Consider the following 17,978-nt stretch of genomic DNA (forward strand, 5'->3'; position numbering starts at 1 on the left):
CTACCCCCCCCCCCTCCTAACCTCACCGGGTATTATTACTTTTAACCCGCGCCAGAAACTATATATATATATATATATATAGTCGGATTATTTTGAGAGCGGCTATACAATGTCATTTTTCCGACAACCATCAGGGGCAAAGCTACAGCCTATCAAGAGTAACCACCCTTCGTCAAAAAATTACATTATGTATATTGGTAAAATATTAGTAATTTTAGAGGTATATAACATATATTGAACATCCTTTATCGGAGAACTTTTTTTCACTTCTTTCAAGTTAGAACACCTTTAGGGAAATTTTTGGCTACCACTGACAACCGTTATCTACCAAAGGCATATATTCAGGTCCTAATTAATTATTGTGATCAAGGTATTGACTATCCTTTGTCGGAAAACTATATTGTGTATACAGATAAAGTATTAGATTTTAGAGGTATATAACATATATTGAAAATCCTTTATCGGGATACTTTTTTTCACTTTTTTTAAGTTTGAACACATTTAGAAAAATTTATGGCTTCGCCGCTAACGATCATTATCTACCAAAGGCATATATTCAGGTCCTAAGTTACTGTGATCAAGGTGTACTATAACAACTACCACAATACTCATAACTCATTTGTCACATTGAGATTTTCTTGTGCTAGTTATTTCTACATCATTAATGACTGATTTAAAGAAAATATTTAATTAATATCACTTAGAATTTAAATTTTTAAAATTATTTTAATAATGAACGTGCAACACTTTAAAAAAAGAATTGGAGGGAATAAAAAAGAACTTCATGCAGTAGATTGCCACTGCCACCGGCAAGCTTAGTTTAGTCAACATATAATTTTCATGAACCGTCCAAGTCTTGTTTTCTTTTTGACTTGCTAACTCCATCTTTTAAATTCAACTTTCTCTCTTTCTTTTTTTTTTTTTTAGAAAAATTTTCTCGGAAAATCGTCGCCGCTATTCTTTGGGTACGCACTGGGTAACCTGTTCACTGTGTAATAACTTGCGAATCGCATATAAAATGTAAATCGCCCTACACAAGTTTGGTGCGACGAGCACTGACTGAGGAGATTGCGCGTAAAAATCAGAAATAGCTATATTTACAACTGGTAATTAAAAAATAGCCATAGTTTCAAACGTAATCAAAATTTAGGCACTTTTCATGTAAAGATAAAATCTAAACAAAAACACATTTAAAAATTCGAATATATTCTAGCATAATATACTGGAGTTCGAATTTTTTACATATGAGCTTCCGGCATAATATGCTTGAATTTTATAATGTGTTAGTCTGTTAGAGTTCCGTCATAATATGCTGGAAGTTTATATACAGGAGCTCTATAATCCTGTATATTATGCTGGAACTTTCTGTGTGCTGGAGTTCCAACATAATATGATGGAGTCTATACACAAGAGTTCAATAATCCCGTTTATTATGCTAGAATTTTCCGTGTTTCAGCAAATTATTTTCTATTTTTCAATGACTTCGCAAATGCTGGCTATTTTTTATACTCCCTCCGGTCAACAATAAGTGACCAATTTTATTTTTTATTTTGGTCCAAAATAAGTGTCCATTTATATAACCAAGAAACAATTCAATTTATTTTTTCCAAAAATTACCCTCATGTACGTATCCCTAAAAAGTCTTTTACTCATCATCTTAACTATGATTCAACATTTAATTAAGACTAGTTTAGTCATACTAACTATTGTCTAGAATTTAGTATTTCTTTAATGGATGTGTCCAAAGCAAATTGGTTACCTATTGTGTACCGGAGGAAGTACCATTCTAAAGAATGGTTAGCCCAAGCTATTTTTACGGGATTGCTATTGAGGAAAATCGATCACAAATCTTTCATGTGAAAAATCACTTACCCAACCAACTCAGTCAACCTTTGCGGTCATCCAATCTTCCATTAATAAATGCAAATCTGAAAATTCCCAATCTTCAATAAAATGTAATAAATCATTCCCATGATGCCGCCATCCATTTTTCATGAATTTCAAGAAATGAGAGACTGAGAGTTAAGAGGCCTAGATCTGTCCATTGTCTATACAATCTATAATGCTATTATTATATTAAATTATTGAGTTTAAATTTTATACATTAATGTTGTAAAGATATTTGCACAATTACATACAAGTCAAATTTTTCTCTAACAACCTTACATATTCCGGACTTTTTTAGTTGTTATAACAAAGTGTTATTATAAAGAATATACTTCCTCCGTTCACTTTTACTTGGCATGTATACTAAAAATAGATTTTTATTTTTACTTGCATATCAACAGAAGACAATTTTTTTTATTGATATACACACATTATTTATTACTCATTTCAAATTATTTTCTCAAATCCAATAAAATATGCATCAATTAATATGATTATCATGGTAAATTATGCACTTCATTTATTATTTCTTAAGGGGCGTGAAAAGTCAAAACGTGTCAAGTAAAAGTGAACGGAGGGAGTATATTATAACATAGCATGAAAATTAGTTTTGATAAAAAATAGTGAATGAGTGTATTTATAAAATAGTTATAGGCAAATTCTTTAACGAAGTACTAATTGGCAATAGAGTGCGCACTGGGTAACCTGTTTACTGTGCAATAGCTCGTAAATCACACAGGAGATGTAAACCACACTAGGCAAGCCCAGTGCGACGAGTTCTGACTGAGGAGGTTGCTGGTGAGGAAAATCGATCTCAGGTCTCCCATGCGCGAAACCAGGGCAGGCTAAACTATATTGTTCATATCATTCTTAACGAGATTTATTTTACTCATCGGATCTGAATAAAGACCAAAAAATTTGAGCGACTAATTTACCCGAACAACTCAAAAAAAAAAAGTATAAACAATTTTTACATTGTTATAACTTATATTTCTAATAATAATGCAAGTCGACAGTCTACTATTAAGTATTAATAATAATGTATTTTCATACAAATTGCATCATTGCCTGTCCCCTCCCACTATTCATAACCTCTAATTATAATTACTACCCACTAACCCTCTTCTTTTTTCTTATTTATAACCATTATTTTATGTTTGACCTCACTAACCAATTATTCATTAAAAAATAAAAACCCCACACAAGATATTAATTAATTAAAAAGAAATATCCCCAACAGACAGGAGGAAGCTACATTTGCAGAGAGCACTGCAACTATGGTACTATTTGTAGTATTAATTTTCAGATTCTTGATAATCAATCTCATTCATTAGTAGACTCAATTTCAAAATCATTATACCTCCAATTTTTGTCTTTTTTTCATGCTTCTCTTTTACTGTATTATAAGGTACTACCAAACACTGATAACAACTGATATTTCTCTTTCCCTTTAACTTCAAAGGAAGGTTTCCTTTTTGGTATTTGCTTCAATTAAGGAAGGTCTATTTTCCATTTTCTAAACGACCCTCTTTTTTTCTTGGTATATTTTTATATCTCATTTTTAAAAAAATGGGATTTTTATATTGTTTTGGGCTATGATTTGATTTGAATGGCTTTATTTCCAAATGGGGTTTGGGCATTTTAGAAGTATAAGAGATCTGGGGTTTAGATTTTGCTTCATTGTTTGGGAAGAAGTTGTGTTATAGTGTTCTTGGGTGGCTTATTTCTGCTTCTGGGATCTCATTGCAAATAGGTAAAGACTTAATCTTTGTGATTTTTTTTGTGTTTCTGTGAGTAAAGATTGAATCTTTGTGTATCTTTTTGTGTTTCTGTGAGTAAAGATTGAATCTTTATACATTATTTGTGTTTCTATGAGCTTGTGTACTTGCTTATTGAAAGTTAGAAGCTTTGATGTTTTGTTTCTTTTATATTTAAAGAACTGCATAATTTGATTGTATTTGATCTATTCCATTTTCAGTTGTAACAATCCTTTCTGTTTCATATATGGAATTAAACAGGTAAAGAATGAATCTTTGTGCAATTTTTTGTTGTTCTGTGAACAACCAGGAGGTCACGGGTTCGAGCCGTGGAAACAGCCTCTTGCAGAAATGCAGAGTAAGGGTGCGTACAATAGACCCTCGTGGTCCGGCCCTTCCCCGGACCCCCGCATAGCGGAAGCTTAGTGCACCGGGCTGCCGTGTGAACTTGTTTTAACATTGAAAGTTTGAAGCTTTGATATTTCTTGTATATTTAAAGAAGTGCATAATTTGATTGTATTTAGTCTATTCCCTTTTCAGTTATAATAACAATCCTTTCTGTTTCATTTATGGAATTAATATCATCTCTTTTTCCCTCATAACTCTGCCTATCTGAGCTTGCAAAATGTCAGTTCCAAACCTTTTGTCTAAAAAATAGTCTAAGTGTCTAACTATGATAATCCTCTAATACTGGAATGTATACGAAGGATTCGTATAGCGAATTTCAACTTATATGGGATTGAGACATAGTTGAATGGTTGATCTGTTTTTTGCCTCCTCTCGTCTACACCATATGAGTTGCTAGTTCCCCACTCGTGGGAAATTATTGGGCTTCTTGTTATTGTTGTTGTTGTTGTTGTTCTCGCCTACATCATACGAGTTGCTAGTTATCAGATAATTAGAGGTGTTTCTTTCCGTTGAAATAACCATTTTGCATCTATGAATACATTAAGATAGTAAAAGTTTCCATTTTTAAATGAACAAATTCTTTAATATATATAAGTTACATGATAGGCAGTGCCAACTAGTTGTGATCAAAGACTGATTATTGTTGTTACACTTAAATAGGTTTCGCTATTAGTCTGGTTGTTAGTGTATGAATAAGCGTGATATTTAGAGAACCTCCGATTTCAGAAAATTGCCAATTTACCTTAGAAGACTAATTATTTTATTAGTATTTGAATAAAATAGGCCAAATAGAGCAAACTTGATATAGAGGATTCATATGGCCAACCCCAACATTTTTTTTGGTATTAAGGCATTGTTGATTGATCATGGATACATAAGAATAAGATAGATGATTCCTAGTTCATTTTGGAGCTGCTTGTCTGTATGTTTTTTTTTTCTTTTGTTTTTTTGATTTTCATATTTTCTATTTTGCAGGTTCACCAAGAATGGCATCTGATCTTAATTTCCAACTGTCTAAGAAAACCCATATATTCCATCTAAAGGTGTGGGTTTTATTAGCCATCTTTGTAGGACTTTTTATTGTAATCATTCTTTTGCTGCTGCCGTTTTGCTTTTCTCGTAAAAAATCCAGAAAGTTTCATGATACACTACCCATAAGCCAAATTCCTGATGTGTCTAAAGAAATAAGAGTTGATCAAAATTCAGCAAGCAACTACGGCGGCGTTTACAGGAATCCCCTTGCATATCAGGACACATACAATGAGAAAGATTCGGATAAGCTTTTGGCACATTCAAATATTGACAAGATGAAAGATTTTGACATTACCAGTCAATCAGACTCATTTACTTATTTAGACAAAGACGGAATATTTGAGTCAGGGGAAAATGGAGCTGCTGGAACAGTATATCATCCTTCACATCCTACGAGTGTCCCGTCTCCTCTATCTGGTCTACCTGAATTCTCTCACCTCGGCTGGGGCCACTGGTTTACTCTGCGCGACCTTGAAACTGCAACTAACAAGTTTTCTAAGGAAAATATCATTGGAGAGGGTGGTTATGGCATTGTTTATCGGGGACAGCTGATCAACGGAACTGAAGTTGCTGTTAAAAAACTACTGAATAATTTGTAAGTTTGGATAGGCTTATAGTGTTCCTTCAAAAGTTAGTTTTCTCACTTGCAGTATATATATATATATATATATATATATATATATATATATATATATATATGTTATTTGACATATTGGAACATTCTATCTATAGAGGACAAGCAGAGAAAGAATTTCACGTGGAAGTTGAGGCCATTGGTCATGTCCGACATAAAAATTTGGTTAGACTTTTGGGCTACTGTATTGAAGGAACCCACAGGTACACATTTTCTTGGGCTACTGTATTAATACATTTTTTTGTATTAATAGTGGAGATAAATCTCAGCATTGTTAGTTGGACCACAAATAACGAGACTGCTTTCTGCAACTTCAGAAATGTGAACTTACTTCAGATGTCACTTTGTATCGTGATCCTTGTTGTATTTTAGGTTATTGGTTTATGAGTACGTAAACAATGGGAATTTAGAGCAATGGCTACATGGAGCTATGCGACAGCATGGGTACCTTACATGGGAAGCCCGGATGAAGATTCTCCTTGGCACCGCTAAAGCGTGAGTTTTCTCCTATTTAACTTTGCATTTACTTGTCTCACATTTTTTTTCCTGTTATTAATGCTTTTCATACTTGTAGTCTTGCATATTTACACGAGGCAATTGAGCCCAAGGTGGTGCATCGCGACATAAAGTCAAGCAACATATTGATAGATGATGACTTCAACGCAAAAATTTCTGATTTTGGCCTGGCCAAGTTGCTGGGCGCGGGGAAGAGTCACATTACAACCAGAGTCATGGGCACTTTTGGGTAAGTACTTTTATAGAGCTATTTTGGATACGCTTAATTCTCTTTTCTCACACCTTGTGTTTGGATCTTTTTCTCACAACAGATATGTAGCTCCTGAGTATGCAAATAGCGGTCTCCTGAATGAGAAGAGTGATGTGTATAGCTATGGCGTAGTGCTTCTAGAAGCCATCACCGGAAGAGATCCAGTGGATTATGGTCGCCCTGCTCCCGAGGTATGCTCACCCAATGTTATTATTAGTAAAGAAGTGTCTACAGCGAGCTTATTGCTTTGAGCCACAATTATAGAATCCTCTCCGAATTTTCTCTTTCACTAGGCACATAATTCAAAGCCCATTATCTGACGATTATGAGGTTTATTGGAATTTTAGGTTCAATCTTGGAAATATAGTATCCCACTTAACCAACCAGCAAAACCACTTGTTACTAATAGTATCTAGTTGTTGCATCACAAAGAGAATGGTTGACTAATATGGCTAATATTGAACTTGTTAAAATGAAATGGTAGAATAACTGAAAATTGAAAAATGAGATTATTCAGAAACACGTTGACTGCCGGGATTGCGCATCGAATGAACTTATCGATCGATCTTGCACATTTTACAGTAGGTTATGCTCTCTTAATTCTGCTTCTTATGATCTTTTCAGAACTTTATTCTCTATATTGAAACCTACTTGAATTAAATATCTCACCTCTATCAAAAGCTTTAATTTCATAAATGGAACTACATATTATAGGTCATTTGAAACCACAGTTGGTAATATGAATTTTAACTTATCCAAAAAAGGTAATACAAACTTTAGAGCTAGTTGAGCGATTCCACGTCTTTGGCCCTTCTAGTAAGTATTTTGCTAGCTAGTTTGGATATACAATAAAGACCTAACTAGGAAATAACTATTCTTTCAGACCGCTTAAGCATTTAAGCTAGGTTGAGCTAGATAATTTAACTGTAAGATGAAAGTCTAATGGTGACCTAGGAATTGAAGGCATAATGTGTTGGTTCATTAAATCTCAGGAGTTGGATAAAAGAAAAAACAGAGAAACAGTCAAAAGGATTCAGTGATTTATGTGATTCAAGATCTACTTTTCTCTTTCCTTTTGGCTGGAGAAAGTTTCCATTTTTTAATGATAACTTCTCCATCGACACGCGATAAAATTGGAAGGATACAGAGAAAAGCATGTCACATGCGCAAGGATGACACACATAAATCGAGAAATGGTCCAAAAAAAGTTCTCTCATTCGAATACATCTTGATTTTCAATATTGTGATTGTTTTGCTGGTATGCTGTTTGTTACGTGTACAGGTGAATCTTGTCGACTGGCTCAAGATGATGGTTGGCAGCAAACGCTCAGAAGAAGTGGTTGATCCAACAATCGAGACAAGGCCTTCCACAACTGCCCTTAAACGAGCTCTGTTAACAACTTTAAGATGTCTCGATCCAGATTCTGATAAAAGGCCTACAATGAGTCAAGTTGTTCGAATGCTTGAATCTGAGGAATATCCAATACCACGAGAGGTTACATACTAACTGGAGATGTTCTGAGTTATTTGGTCGGAAAGTTTTGTTAATCTGCCAGATCATTAAGCTTTTCAATGCTTCTAAATTTGTTGGTATTTTTAGGGTCGAAGACGGAGAAGGAATCAGGCAGGTGTTGAAGAAACAGAATCTCATAATCGAAAGTCTAACACAGATAGCAGTGAAAAACCAATTTTGACGATGAAGAGTAGAAGCGATAAATAAACATATAAACACACAGGGGCAATCGCCAGATTGATGACTTAAAGTTACTGTCTCTGAAATGAGAGGAGTGGCACATAAAGGATCCATAATTTTTTCAATTTGGTATATCTTATCATACTTGTAGATGTTTGAAAGAATCATTTTTATGTGCATGAAAATCAGTCAGTATATATAAGTTCCTCATTTTTTGACTCTGCCTTCTTTACATACATGGTTATGTATAGCTAGTTGACATTCTTTTGTCCTATCCATAATTTTTGTTACCTTTTATTCTTGCCAATGGCAAAGGTTCAATGGTTTCTGCTATACAATTGAAGTGTTGGGTCAAACTTGTTTGTAAGTTGTAAAAAAATTTTGTGTGGAAGAAAGACAGCTGCAACTCCCCAACCCCAATATACACCAATAACCTGAGAGTGGATACACTAATTTTCTTTTTTCTTTCTTTTATCGGCTTGGATATTTTGAAGGTTGACCTCGTGAAGGGAGCCTTGGAGCAATGGTAAAGTTGTCTCCGTGTGACTTATAGGTCACGGGTTCGAGCAGTGAAGCAACCACTAATGCTTGCATTAGGGTAGGCTGTTTATATCACACCCCTTGGAGTGCGGCCCTTCCTCGGACCCTACGTGAACGCCGGATGTGTTGTGCACCGGACTGTCCTTTTATAATGGTGGCATCCAGTCAAATTGCACGCACCTCAACTATCACCAAGTACCTATTACCTTCCACCAACATAATTGCCGCATAATTTGCAATCCAAAGCTTATATAGGTGGGAAGAAATCACTTGTCTCTGATGGGATTTAAACCCTCGTCTCACATAGTTTTTATCACATCTCAATTTACCACTAGGAAGCACTACCTCTTGTATGATTAATGTTGACAAGGTAAACTATGATTCATTTCAAATGCATCAACTCAAGATGTTCCTGCAACTTTGGGGGTTGTCTGTGTGTGTGTTGGTGGGGGGGGGGGGGGGGGGGTTGGCTCTTCATATCAAACACTATTGCAAGTTGCATGATAAGTATCCTCTCAACACAAATAGACAGTAATTATCTTCTCAAGAAATTGAAATGATAAGAAGTCACCATAAGGACAAACTGTAATACATAAGAAATCAGTGCTAAAACATATGGAAAGCTAAAGCCAAACTACTCTAACTTCTACAATCTGCAGTTTATAGCTTTCCTTTTCCAATGATCGTCTCCTATAACTGTGGTTTGATACACCTCAACAGAATCCATGAAAATCAATATGCAAAGCCATTTTCATCACTGCAAATATACAATAGTTCTTTGGCATACAGTCAGCAGACTCATACGAACGTCAATCTCAATCTTTGTCATTTCATGACGTAAAGGCTGGGGAACGGAGAAAATTCACAAGCTTGATGTTTAACTTGGTACAGGTCGAGGCAACAGAGGCTGAAGAGCCTTTACTACAATGCTCATATTTGGGCGGAAATCAGCTTCATATTGCACACACAAGGCAGCAACTGCAGCCATCTGTTTCAGCAATGCAGATTTAAGAAAATGGAGCCAACGAAAATCAAACAGAAATGACAGAATATAATGAAATTTTCATTTATTCAAATGCTCCTTTCGGTTATTAATTAACATATTTGGGTCGAAGAGACAGGAATATAATTTCATTAGGCAAGACTTTCTGTTTGAATGCACATACCTTTGCAACTGCCTTGGGAGGGTATTCTGTATTTAGCCTAGCATCAACACACTGCTTGACTTTATCTTCACTAAGTCTTGGTGTCGCCTGTTTAAGGTGGTGTTTAAAATCAACTAAAAATAAAATAGAACTACTCCATTGAAACTTGTATATCAGATATAAAGCATGCGAGAATCTAGAAGGCTATACCCAAGTTACAAGACTCTGTTGTCCACGTGGCAATGTATGATCAACAGGTTTACGGCCAGTAAGTAGTTCCAGTAGCACAACACCAAAGCTGTAAACATCACTCTTTGAACTCAACTGACCAGTCATTGCATATCTGCAACACAGGGATGAGGGTGGAGGTGGGGCGTTTGGAAATTCCATCAGCATAAAAATGAATGATACTTTCAGTTCAATATTAGATTAGTCACGGGGAAGATCAACTAATAATAAATTAACCAAGCCTGTTGATCATTTGTATTATGCAATCAGAAATGGACTCACTCCGGTGCATGATAACCAAAGGTTCCTAGAACACGTGTGGAATGAAGACGAGCTGCCATATCAGGGGCTTGATTTGATAAATCAAAATCCGCAATCTTAGCAACGTCATCATCAAAGAGTAAAATGTTGCTAGATTTAATATCACGATGAATGATATGAGGCTGCGCTTTTTCATGCAAGTACTCCAGTCCTCTTGCAGCCCCAACTGCAATTTTAACTCGTTGAGCCCATGACAATACCGGACCTGGCTGTGCACCTTTCACACCTTTTCTTCCTGGAACAACAAACTGAGAAATTATACATTTTCCAGCAAAATAACAAAATATGTTAAAAAAACGTTGTAAAAAAGCATGATTGGCCACACAGAAAGTTCCAATTCTCTTCTGTCGACTTGGCCATACATACAGAAGAAAACATAAATGGAAGTTCGTATGCCGACTGACACAAATTCCTTTTGTTTAACATGTATACAGACAGAAATAGATATCCACATCTAATAATACCAGAAAATAGTCGAAATACAGATGAAATGAACCAAACCCTAAATACAATCCGCGCGCATACACTTCAGTGAATGTTCAACAGACACACAAGATGCTGTTGATGAATGACCAAAATTTTCTCTCTGCGCCATACTTCTCTTAAACAAACTTTTCAACTTCTTCAAATACCTTTTTTTTTATTGTAATATTACTCTCAATAGAATACACAATCTAACCAATATCTTAATTTTTAGTGTTTATTCTAACGATGTTAAATGGGCATTGAGATGGAGTATAATTTAGAGAGAGAATTATATACATGTGAGAATGCACGGGAGAAAAATCTATTTTATTAGCCATATATATAATACGTACTATAGTCCTACTACATATGGGACTAGGACATATTCTACTCCTACTACATATGGGACTAGGGCATATTCTACTCCTACTACATATGGTACTAGGACAATTTACACATAACTATCTAACACAACAAAAAAAGGGAAAAGAAGAAAGAAAAATTGATGGATTCTTAATAAGCAAGGTTGTATGAAGATATCTTCGTGCAAACTTACTCTTAGTTATGGAACTTTACAAAACACGTTCATTATACATGTCAGAGAATACATTAGGATGAAGCATGTGCTGAACACTATTAAGGGGGCGTTTATTGCATGTTGCAGTGAAGTACTTAAAGTGGAGTCGGAAGTGTACTTTGACATAGTTGGATACTTGGACTGAATAACAATAAATTCCAAACACAAGATACACAGACGAGTTCTTAGGATTTAAAAAAAAGAGCTACAGAGACGAGTTCTTGGGCAAGGGAAGCGCGGGGCACGAAGCATCCCGCGTTCACGTAGGGTCCAAGGAAGGGTCGCACCACAAGGGGTGTAATGTAAGCAGTCTATCTTGGCGCAAGCATGATTACACGGCTCAAAACCCGTGACCTATAGATCACACGAAGACAGCTTTACCATAACTCCAAGGCTGCCCTTCTAGACGAGTTCTTGGGATTTGCTAAAAGAATTGACTCATCTCGGATTGAGGAACCAAATGCACAAAGAATTATGGATCAATCTACAGGTTTTAGTACTAATGAGAAGGATAAAATTAAGACTTGGTTCCAGTAGGAACTGTAGCACAGTTAACTTACCATGAAGAATGTCATGAAGAGATCCATTTGGGGCATACTCATAAGCTAGTACACGAAGACCTCCATCCACGCAATAACCGAGTAATTCAACCACATTTTCATCTTTTAGTCTTGAGACCATTGAGACCTAAAATTGCATACATCATATCCAGGCTAGGTTACAAAGGTTATCTGCAATATAACATAGTCAAATGGAAAGATAATATGCGGAGCAAACCTGAGCTAAAAATTCTCGATCTGGCTGCTTACTCGAGTCTAACTTTTTAATGGCTGCAGCTCGCCCACTTTTCAAGACACCATGGTATACCCTTCCATATGATCCCTCACCTATCAAAGATTTCGTGCCAAAGTTATCGGTGATGTCCTTCAACTCATCAACAGCGATGGAAGGAACAGCAATGGGCTGGATGTTCACAGTCTGTGTCTCTTTTAGTGCACTTTCTGTGGCACGCTGACCTCCGTTGTTGCCTATGAAAATTTTTCTCAGGTTAGGATGCTATGGAAAAAAAAATTCATTGAATTGAAGCAGGATATTGATGAAGAAAAGGGCCAAAAATAATAGCTAAAAACCCCAAGCAATCAACCAAAGACTAGAACTTTTTACATGATCATTTATCAATTCTCAACGATTCAATTGGAACATGATCACGAAGCATCAAATACAAACATACCAAATCTTTGAGCTTCCAATTTATTGATACCCAAGTAAAGAGTTTCAACAATTTCTTCCCATTTCAACAATAAAATAAATTCCCAATGCTCAAGTATTCACCATAACCCTAGCATCTAGCCCACGGATATTTCTCGCTCCCCAAAATAAGTATACACTATAAACCTAGAAGTCCCAAAACCAAACCCCACTTCACCAACCTTTCCCTTATCTGAAACCTCTAATGTGAAGGAGGTAATGCCTCCAACAACTCCTAGGCTTAGAAGGGATATTACTAGAACAACTACTACTACTATGCCTCAATACTAAACGAATTTAGTCAGCTCACGCGATATTGCTACATTAGCAACTATTACTATGCATCAACTCTAAGCTAAGGTCAGCTAAGGCTTAGAGGGGATACTGCTACAACAACAACAACAACTACTACTACTACTACTACTACTACTACGCCACAATCCTAAGCAAATTTGGTCATCTAAGGCTTAGAGGGGATATTGCTATGACAATTACTACTACTGGCCTCAATCCTAAACTAATTTAGTCAGCTAAGGCGATTATCGCTACAACAACTACAACTACTATGCAACAATCTCTAAGCTAAGGACAGCAAAGGCTTAGAGGGGATATTGCTACAACAATTACTACTATGCCTCAATCGTAAACTAATTTAGTCAGCTTAGGCGATATTGCTACAACAACTACTACTACTATGCAACAATTTTTAAGCTAAGGTCAGCTAAGGCTTAGAGGGTATGTTGCTACAACTACTACTATGCCTCAATCCTAACTAATTTGGTCAGCTATATAAATCATCTTATATTCATTCAGCTCTATTTGAGCTCATTTCCACAGAAAAAATATAATGGAAATGGAAACAAAGTACAAGGAGGAAACTAACCAGCTGAATTGTGTGACATGAATGGCCCATTATCAGCAGCTCTGTGCATTTCATCATCCTCACAACAGCTAAAGCAGCTCATACTTCTTTTCAACAAAATTCTGCAAAAATACAACCAACTTAAAAAGCCTCCATTTTTAACAAATTCAAAGAATCTTGAACAAAAATTGAAGAAAAAAAACAATCTCTTAAAATAGGTCGCCCCCTTTTTTTTTCAAAAAATAAACAAAAATTGAAAGAAACCCAAGATTTACAAACATACAGAATTTTAGAAAATCAGCAAAAAAGAGCAGAAATTAGAAGTTCTTACAATATTCTGCAACAGATGTAACGTTCTTGGAAATTAATGTTGTGAAAATGTGTAAAGTGAGAGAGCAATAAAGGAAGAAGAGAGTAATCAAAACCCAATGTAACACGCTATAAGAGAAAAGTACTAGTAATACACAAATATTATAGAATTAATTTTTTTTATTTTATTTTTAATTATTATTATTAGTAGTATTATATATAGTAGAAGAATAAACAGTTTGGAAAAATAATAATGTTGGCTAGTTGGTGCGTCTCTGTCATCCACCCTTGACTTAGGCTCTTCTTTTTTATTTACACATGCACTGACACATAAGATAAAAAGTGTTTGTACTTTACACACACACACACACTGTTTTTGCTGTAAATAGAATGGAATTAACACATTCTTTTTTTGTCTTCCACTTTTTTTTTGTTACTCCTTTTATGCTTAGGCCTTTCCATCTTTTTTAATATAATTATTTGACAAACCATGTATTAATAGAAATTAAATAACTTTATTTTTGGTTACATTTTTTGTCTAATTTTACCCTTGTTAGGAAAATATCTTCTTTTTTTTTTTTACCTCAAACGGAGCTCGAACTTGAAAGCAACTTTAGACCATAGTTAAAGATTGACGGATACCATCAAAGGATGTGGTGCAGTGGATGGGACTGCTCCTCCCTTAACCAGAGGTCTCGAGTTCGAGCCCTGGGTATGGAAAAATCTTTGGTAGGGAGCGCTTCCTCCCGAATGGGGCCCTACGCGGCGCGAATCCGAATATAGTCGGGCTCCAATGCGGGTACCGGACACCGGGTGGGAAACCAAAAAAAAAAGATTGACGGATAAAATAAGGATATTTTTTCGTGTAATTTGAACATACTGAGTTCACTCATTTTAAATTGAAGCTCCGTTAATGATAAGGACAAATATAATATAATTTTCTCACATCAAGGATATAAATAAATTTATTGAAATTTGGTCTTTACACGTTAATTATAGTGTACGAAATACATGTGTTATGTGTATTTTGTCACAAGAATAATTTTGAAAAAATGACAGTGTATATTTTTTGTATGTATATACATTCTGTATATTATATACAAAAATTATACAAATTTTATACACTTTTTCGACTACCAAATATAAATAGTTTCTGGCGCGGGCTAAAAATGATAATACCCGTTGCGTTATTTCAGCTCCAGACTCGATCCGCAAGAGTTTTTTAAAAGGTTAATTGTTGGTAATAATTCTAATAAGGATTCTAATTCTAATAGAAACTCTTTCTAGTAACAATATTTTGCTCCAAAATAATACATAGGCGTTTGTTTGTGGAAAACTTAGGAGTAATTGTATTATTTCAGTTTTTGCCTCGAAAAAAAATATATATTCTAATTTTAAACTCTTGATTTTTCGTGACAAAAATAATTTTTTGCGTTATTTCAGTTCCGGACTCTACAAAGGGGGGTCTTTCTACAAAATTTCCAACAATAAACGCCTCTTTTAGAAACTCGCAAGTTACATAATTATTCCTTATGCGCAAATATAGAAAGTTGTAATTATGTAAAATCTAAATTGGAAAATTTAAACTCTCTCAAAGGATTAAAATAGTAAAAACATAAAAATAGTACAAGAAAGATTCGAATCTGCACAAAAGAATCCTTGTCCCTATTGTCAAATCTATAAATAGAAATCAATAATCGAAATGTTTAATCATCCAAAAAAAACAAGAAATTAAGTTTCTCACTTAAGAAACCCTAAAGAAAATTCAGCTTTGAAGGAATTAAATCAGAAATAGAATTTTCCTTCCATTACAGCAAAGAAATAAAGGTAAATATTTTCTCTTTATACATGCAATGAATTAGCCTTCAAATGAAATTTGATTAAATCTTGATAAATCTCCCTTACATTTCTACGAGGGACTGATTGTCACTGACAAAATTAGAAATTCTAATAAAAGAATTTCGACAAATGAAACAATTATTAAACCTGGACTTCAAACTCTGTAACCTGCAACAATGTTTGAATAAATTTTACCAATATTCTAGAAACTTTTGCATAGTATAATTTTTTCAATTAGGTAAATTCAATTAAATCCCTTTTGAATCATATATGAAATGACATTTTTGCATCATTCTTCAATGAATTTCTGCAATTATAGTTCATATCCTCCTTTTGACATAAAAATTTTCAGATTTTTTTCTTGACTTTCTTATATTACAAATAATAAAAAAATATTAATAAATTTAATATGCTTTTCTTTTTCTTTTTTATATTATTATATTTCAGGAGGAAAATTCAAAAGAAAAAAGGATAAAAACTTATCTGCACCGGACGTTTACATCATGACGACCGTCGCCTTTACAATATGCATGGCATTGTTCTTGATGTTCAATATTTTCTCAAATATTGAAGCCACAAGTAGACTTCCAAACGAAAAATTAGTGGTGGTAAAAAATAACCACACAAATTACCTTACCATTCGATGTTTTTCCTTTGACGACAGTTTCCCATTAAATCATTTGAAGTCAAATCAAGAATTCAGTTTCAAAGTAAATATTAGAAGAGTTTTTCCTACTGCTACAATGTTCAATTGCTCCACAAATATGGGAACTTTTGTTGCATTTCGATCAGATTATCAATGTGTTACAGATCAAGAACCTTGTCAATGGATGTTTGATGAGAATTTTACATATCTATACAGTTCCAAGGATAAAGAATGGGTACTTCATGAGTATAATCCGAATTATGAGTCGCTTAAACGAGGAGGAGTCATGAAAGGGTATTATGTTAACTAATCGTATGCAGAAAATGGCCTATCAGAAGCAAAGGCGGATCTAAGACGGGTTCTGTCGAAAAATAAAGGAGACACAAAATATCAACGGCAGTTCATCAATTGACGACCTACATCAACTGGTGAAGACAAACAATCTAGTGTTTGGAATGTCACTTGTTAGAATATCTTAACTGAAGGTTGGTTAAGAGTTCAAGTGCTAGGTGTATTAGTTATGAATTTTAAGCTAGCTAAAATTGTTTAAATTTAGTGTTGAATTACTTAGAGTTTAGACAAATAGGTGAATTAGGGAGGAAATGATATTTTATGTTCACTTACAATTTGAATAGTAAAAGATGACTTTACAAGAATTTTCTTGTTTTATTTACAAATGCAATTCTATATTAATATGAATGAACACCAAATCACCCCAAAAAAAAAAAAATAATAATAAGGCCCTTGGTCCCGAAAAAAATTCTCAATATACTATACTTTTTTTTGTTTTAATTAACGTGAAACTATTTACTTATTAATCCGCTCTAAAAAGATTGACTTATTTTTATATTTGACTTCTTTACCATTAACAAAAAGCTACTATGCCCAAACAAATATTATGTTATATTTAAGATCATAAATTTACCAACAAGGGTTGTGGTGGAGTTGTAAGTACTCCTTCATCCTTAACCAGGTACGAATCTGAATTTAGTCGGGCCCCAATGTGAATACCGGACACCGAATGGGAAACCAAAAGAAAAGATCATGAATTTAAAATATTTTACTTATTTTAAATTTTGTGTTAATTTAAATTATGTCACATAAATTAAGACGGAGGGACTATTATTTACTTGTCACTTCATATTAAAAGGGCAGTTTAGGCCCAGGCACAAATGACAATAGACAAAAAATGACGACCAATTCCTTTTCTTTATCTTCCTCATCTTCTCTCTTTTCCTCTCCTCTACGTCCTCCCGCCGGCGGTAACCTTCGCCGTCTCCTCCACTTCCGGCAGCCACTCACTATCACCGCCGCCGGCGCGACTTCTTCTTCAGTGGCATTTCCAAAGAAAAAGCACTGGAAACAAGGTGAATATCCAGGTTTTACTGAACAAACTGGGTCCCATAACAAAAAAAGAACACCTATTAAGAATATTAAGAAAAAATTGGACAGAAAAAATAATGCAACAGCTTGGGTTAATACTGTTACTGAAGCTCTTTCTGATCATATTGATAAAAAACAATGGCTTCAAGCTCTTCAGGTTAGTTCTTGCTACTATCCCTTTCATTTCATGATTTTACTTTTTTCTATATCCTTGTTAAATTTTGTGTCCCCCCCCCCA

General features: G+C 34.7%; 3 protein-coding genes across 4 annotated transcripts in view; 2 read left to right on the forward strand and 1 right to left on the reverse strand.

The window, feature by feature from the left end:
* Positions 3,118-8,472, forward strand: LOC109235706 (probable receptor-like protein kinase At5g18500). Of its 2 annotated transcripts, none has more exons than XM_019401914.1 (8): positions 3,118-3,167; positions 5,028-5,679; positions 5,817-5,921; positions 6,091-6,213; positions 6,293-6,463; positions 6,546-6,675; positions 7,767-7,979; positions 8,085-8,472. In XM_019401914.1, the coding sequence occupies exons 2-8, from the start codon at positions 5,039-5,041 to the stop codon at positions 8,202-8,204; spliced, it is 1,503 nt and encodes a 500-aa protein (XP_019257459.1). In that variant the 5' UTR covers positions 3,118-3,167; positions 5,028-5,038; the 3' UTR covers positions 8,205-8,472. The 2 variants fall into 2 exon arrangements, with proteins under 2 accessions (XP_019257459.1, XP_019257458.1); XM_019401913.1 differs by lacking the exon at positions 3,118-3,167 and adding an exon at positions 3,185-3,640.
* Positions 9,216-14,016, reverse strand: LOC109235707 (pto-interacting protein 1). The gene is made up of 8 exons (XM_019401915.1): positions 13,895-14,016; positions 13,585-13,685; positions 12,231-12,481; positions 12,014-12,140; positions 10,373-10,646; positions 10,073-10,205; positions 9,884-9,970; positions 9,216-9,705 (listed from the first exon to the last, which is right to left on the reverse strand). Exons 2-8 carry the CDS (start codon positions 13,664-13,666, stop codon positions 9,595-9,597), a joined length of 1,065 nt encoding a protein of 354 aa, XP_019257460.1. The 5' UTR covers positions 13,667-13,685; positions 13,895-14,016; the 3' UTR covers positions 9,216-9,594.
* The window catches only part of LOC109235708 (pentatricopeptide repeat-containing protein At3g06430, chloroplastic), a 3,930-nt gene continuing 3,458 nt past the window's right edge, over positions 17,507-17,978 (forward strand). Inside the window, exon 1 of the mRNA XM_019401916.1 lies at positions 17,507-17,897. Within this exon, the coding sequence (XP_019257461.1) occupies positions 17,547-17,897 (351 nt within the window). The 5' untranslated portion in view covers positions 17,507-17,546. The remainder of the gene's footprint in view (positions 17,898-17,978) is intronic.

Source organism: Nicotiana attenuata, chromosome 12 (assembly GCF_001879085.1).
Source record: "Nicotiana attenuata strain UT chromosome 12, NIATTr2, whole genome shotgun sequence".
Taxonomy (NCBI): Eukaryota; Viridiplantae; Streptophyta; class Magnoliopsida; order Solanales; family Solanaceae; genus Nicotiana; species Nicotiana attenuata.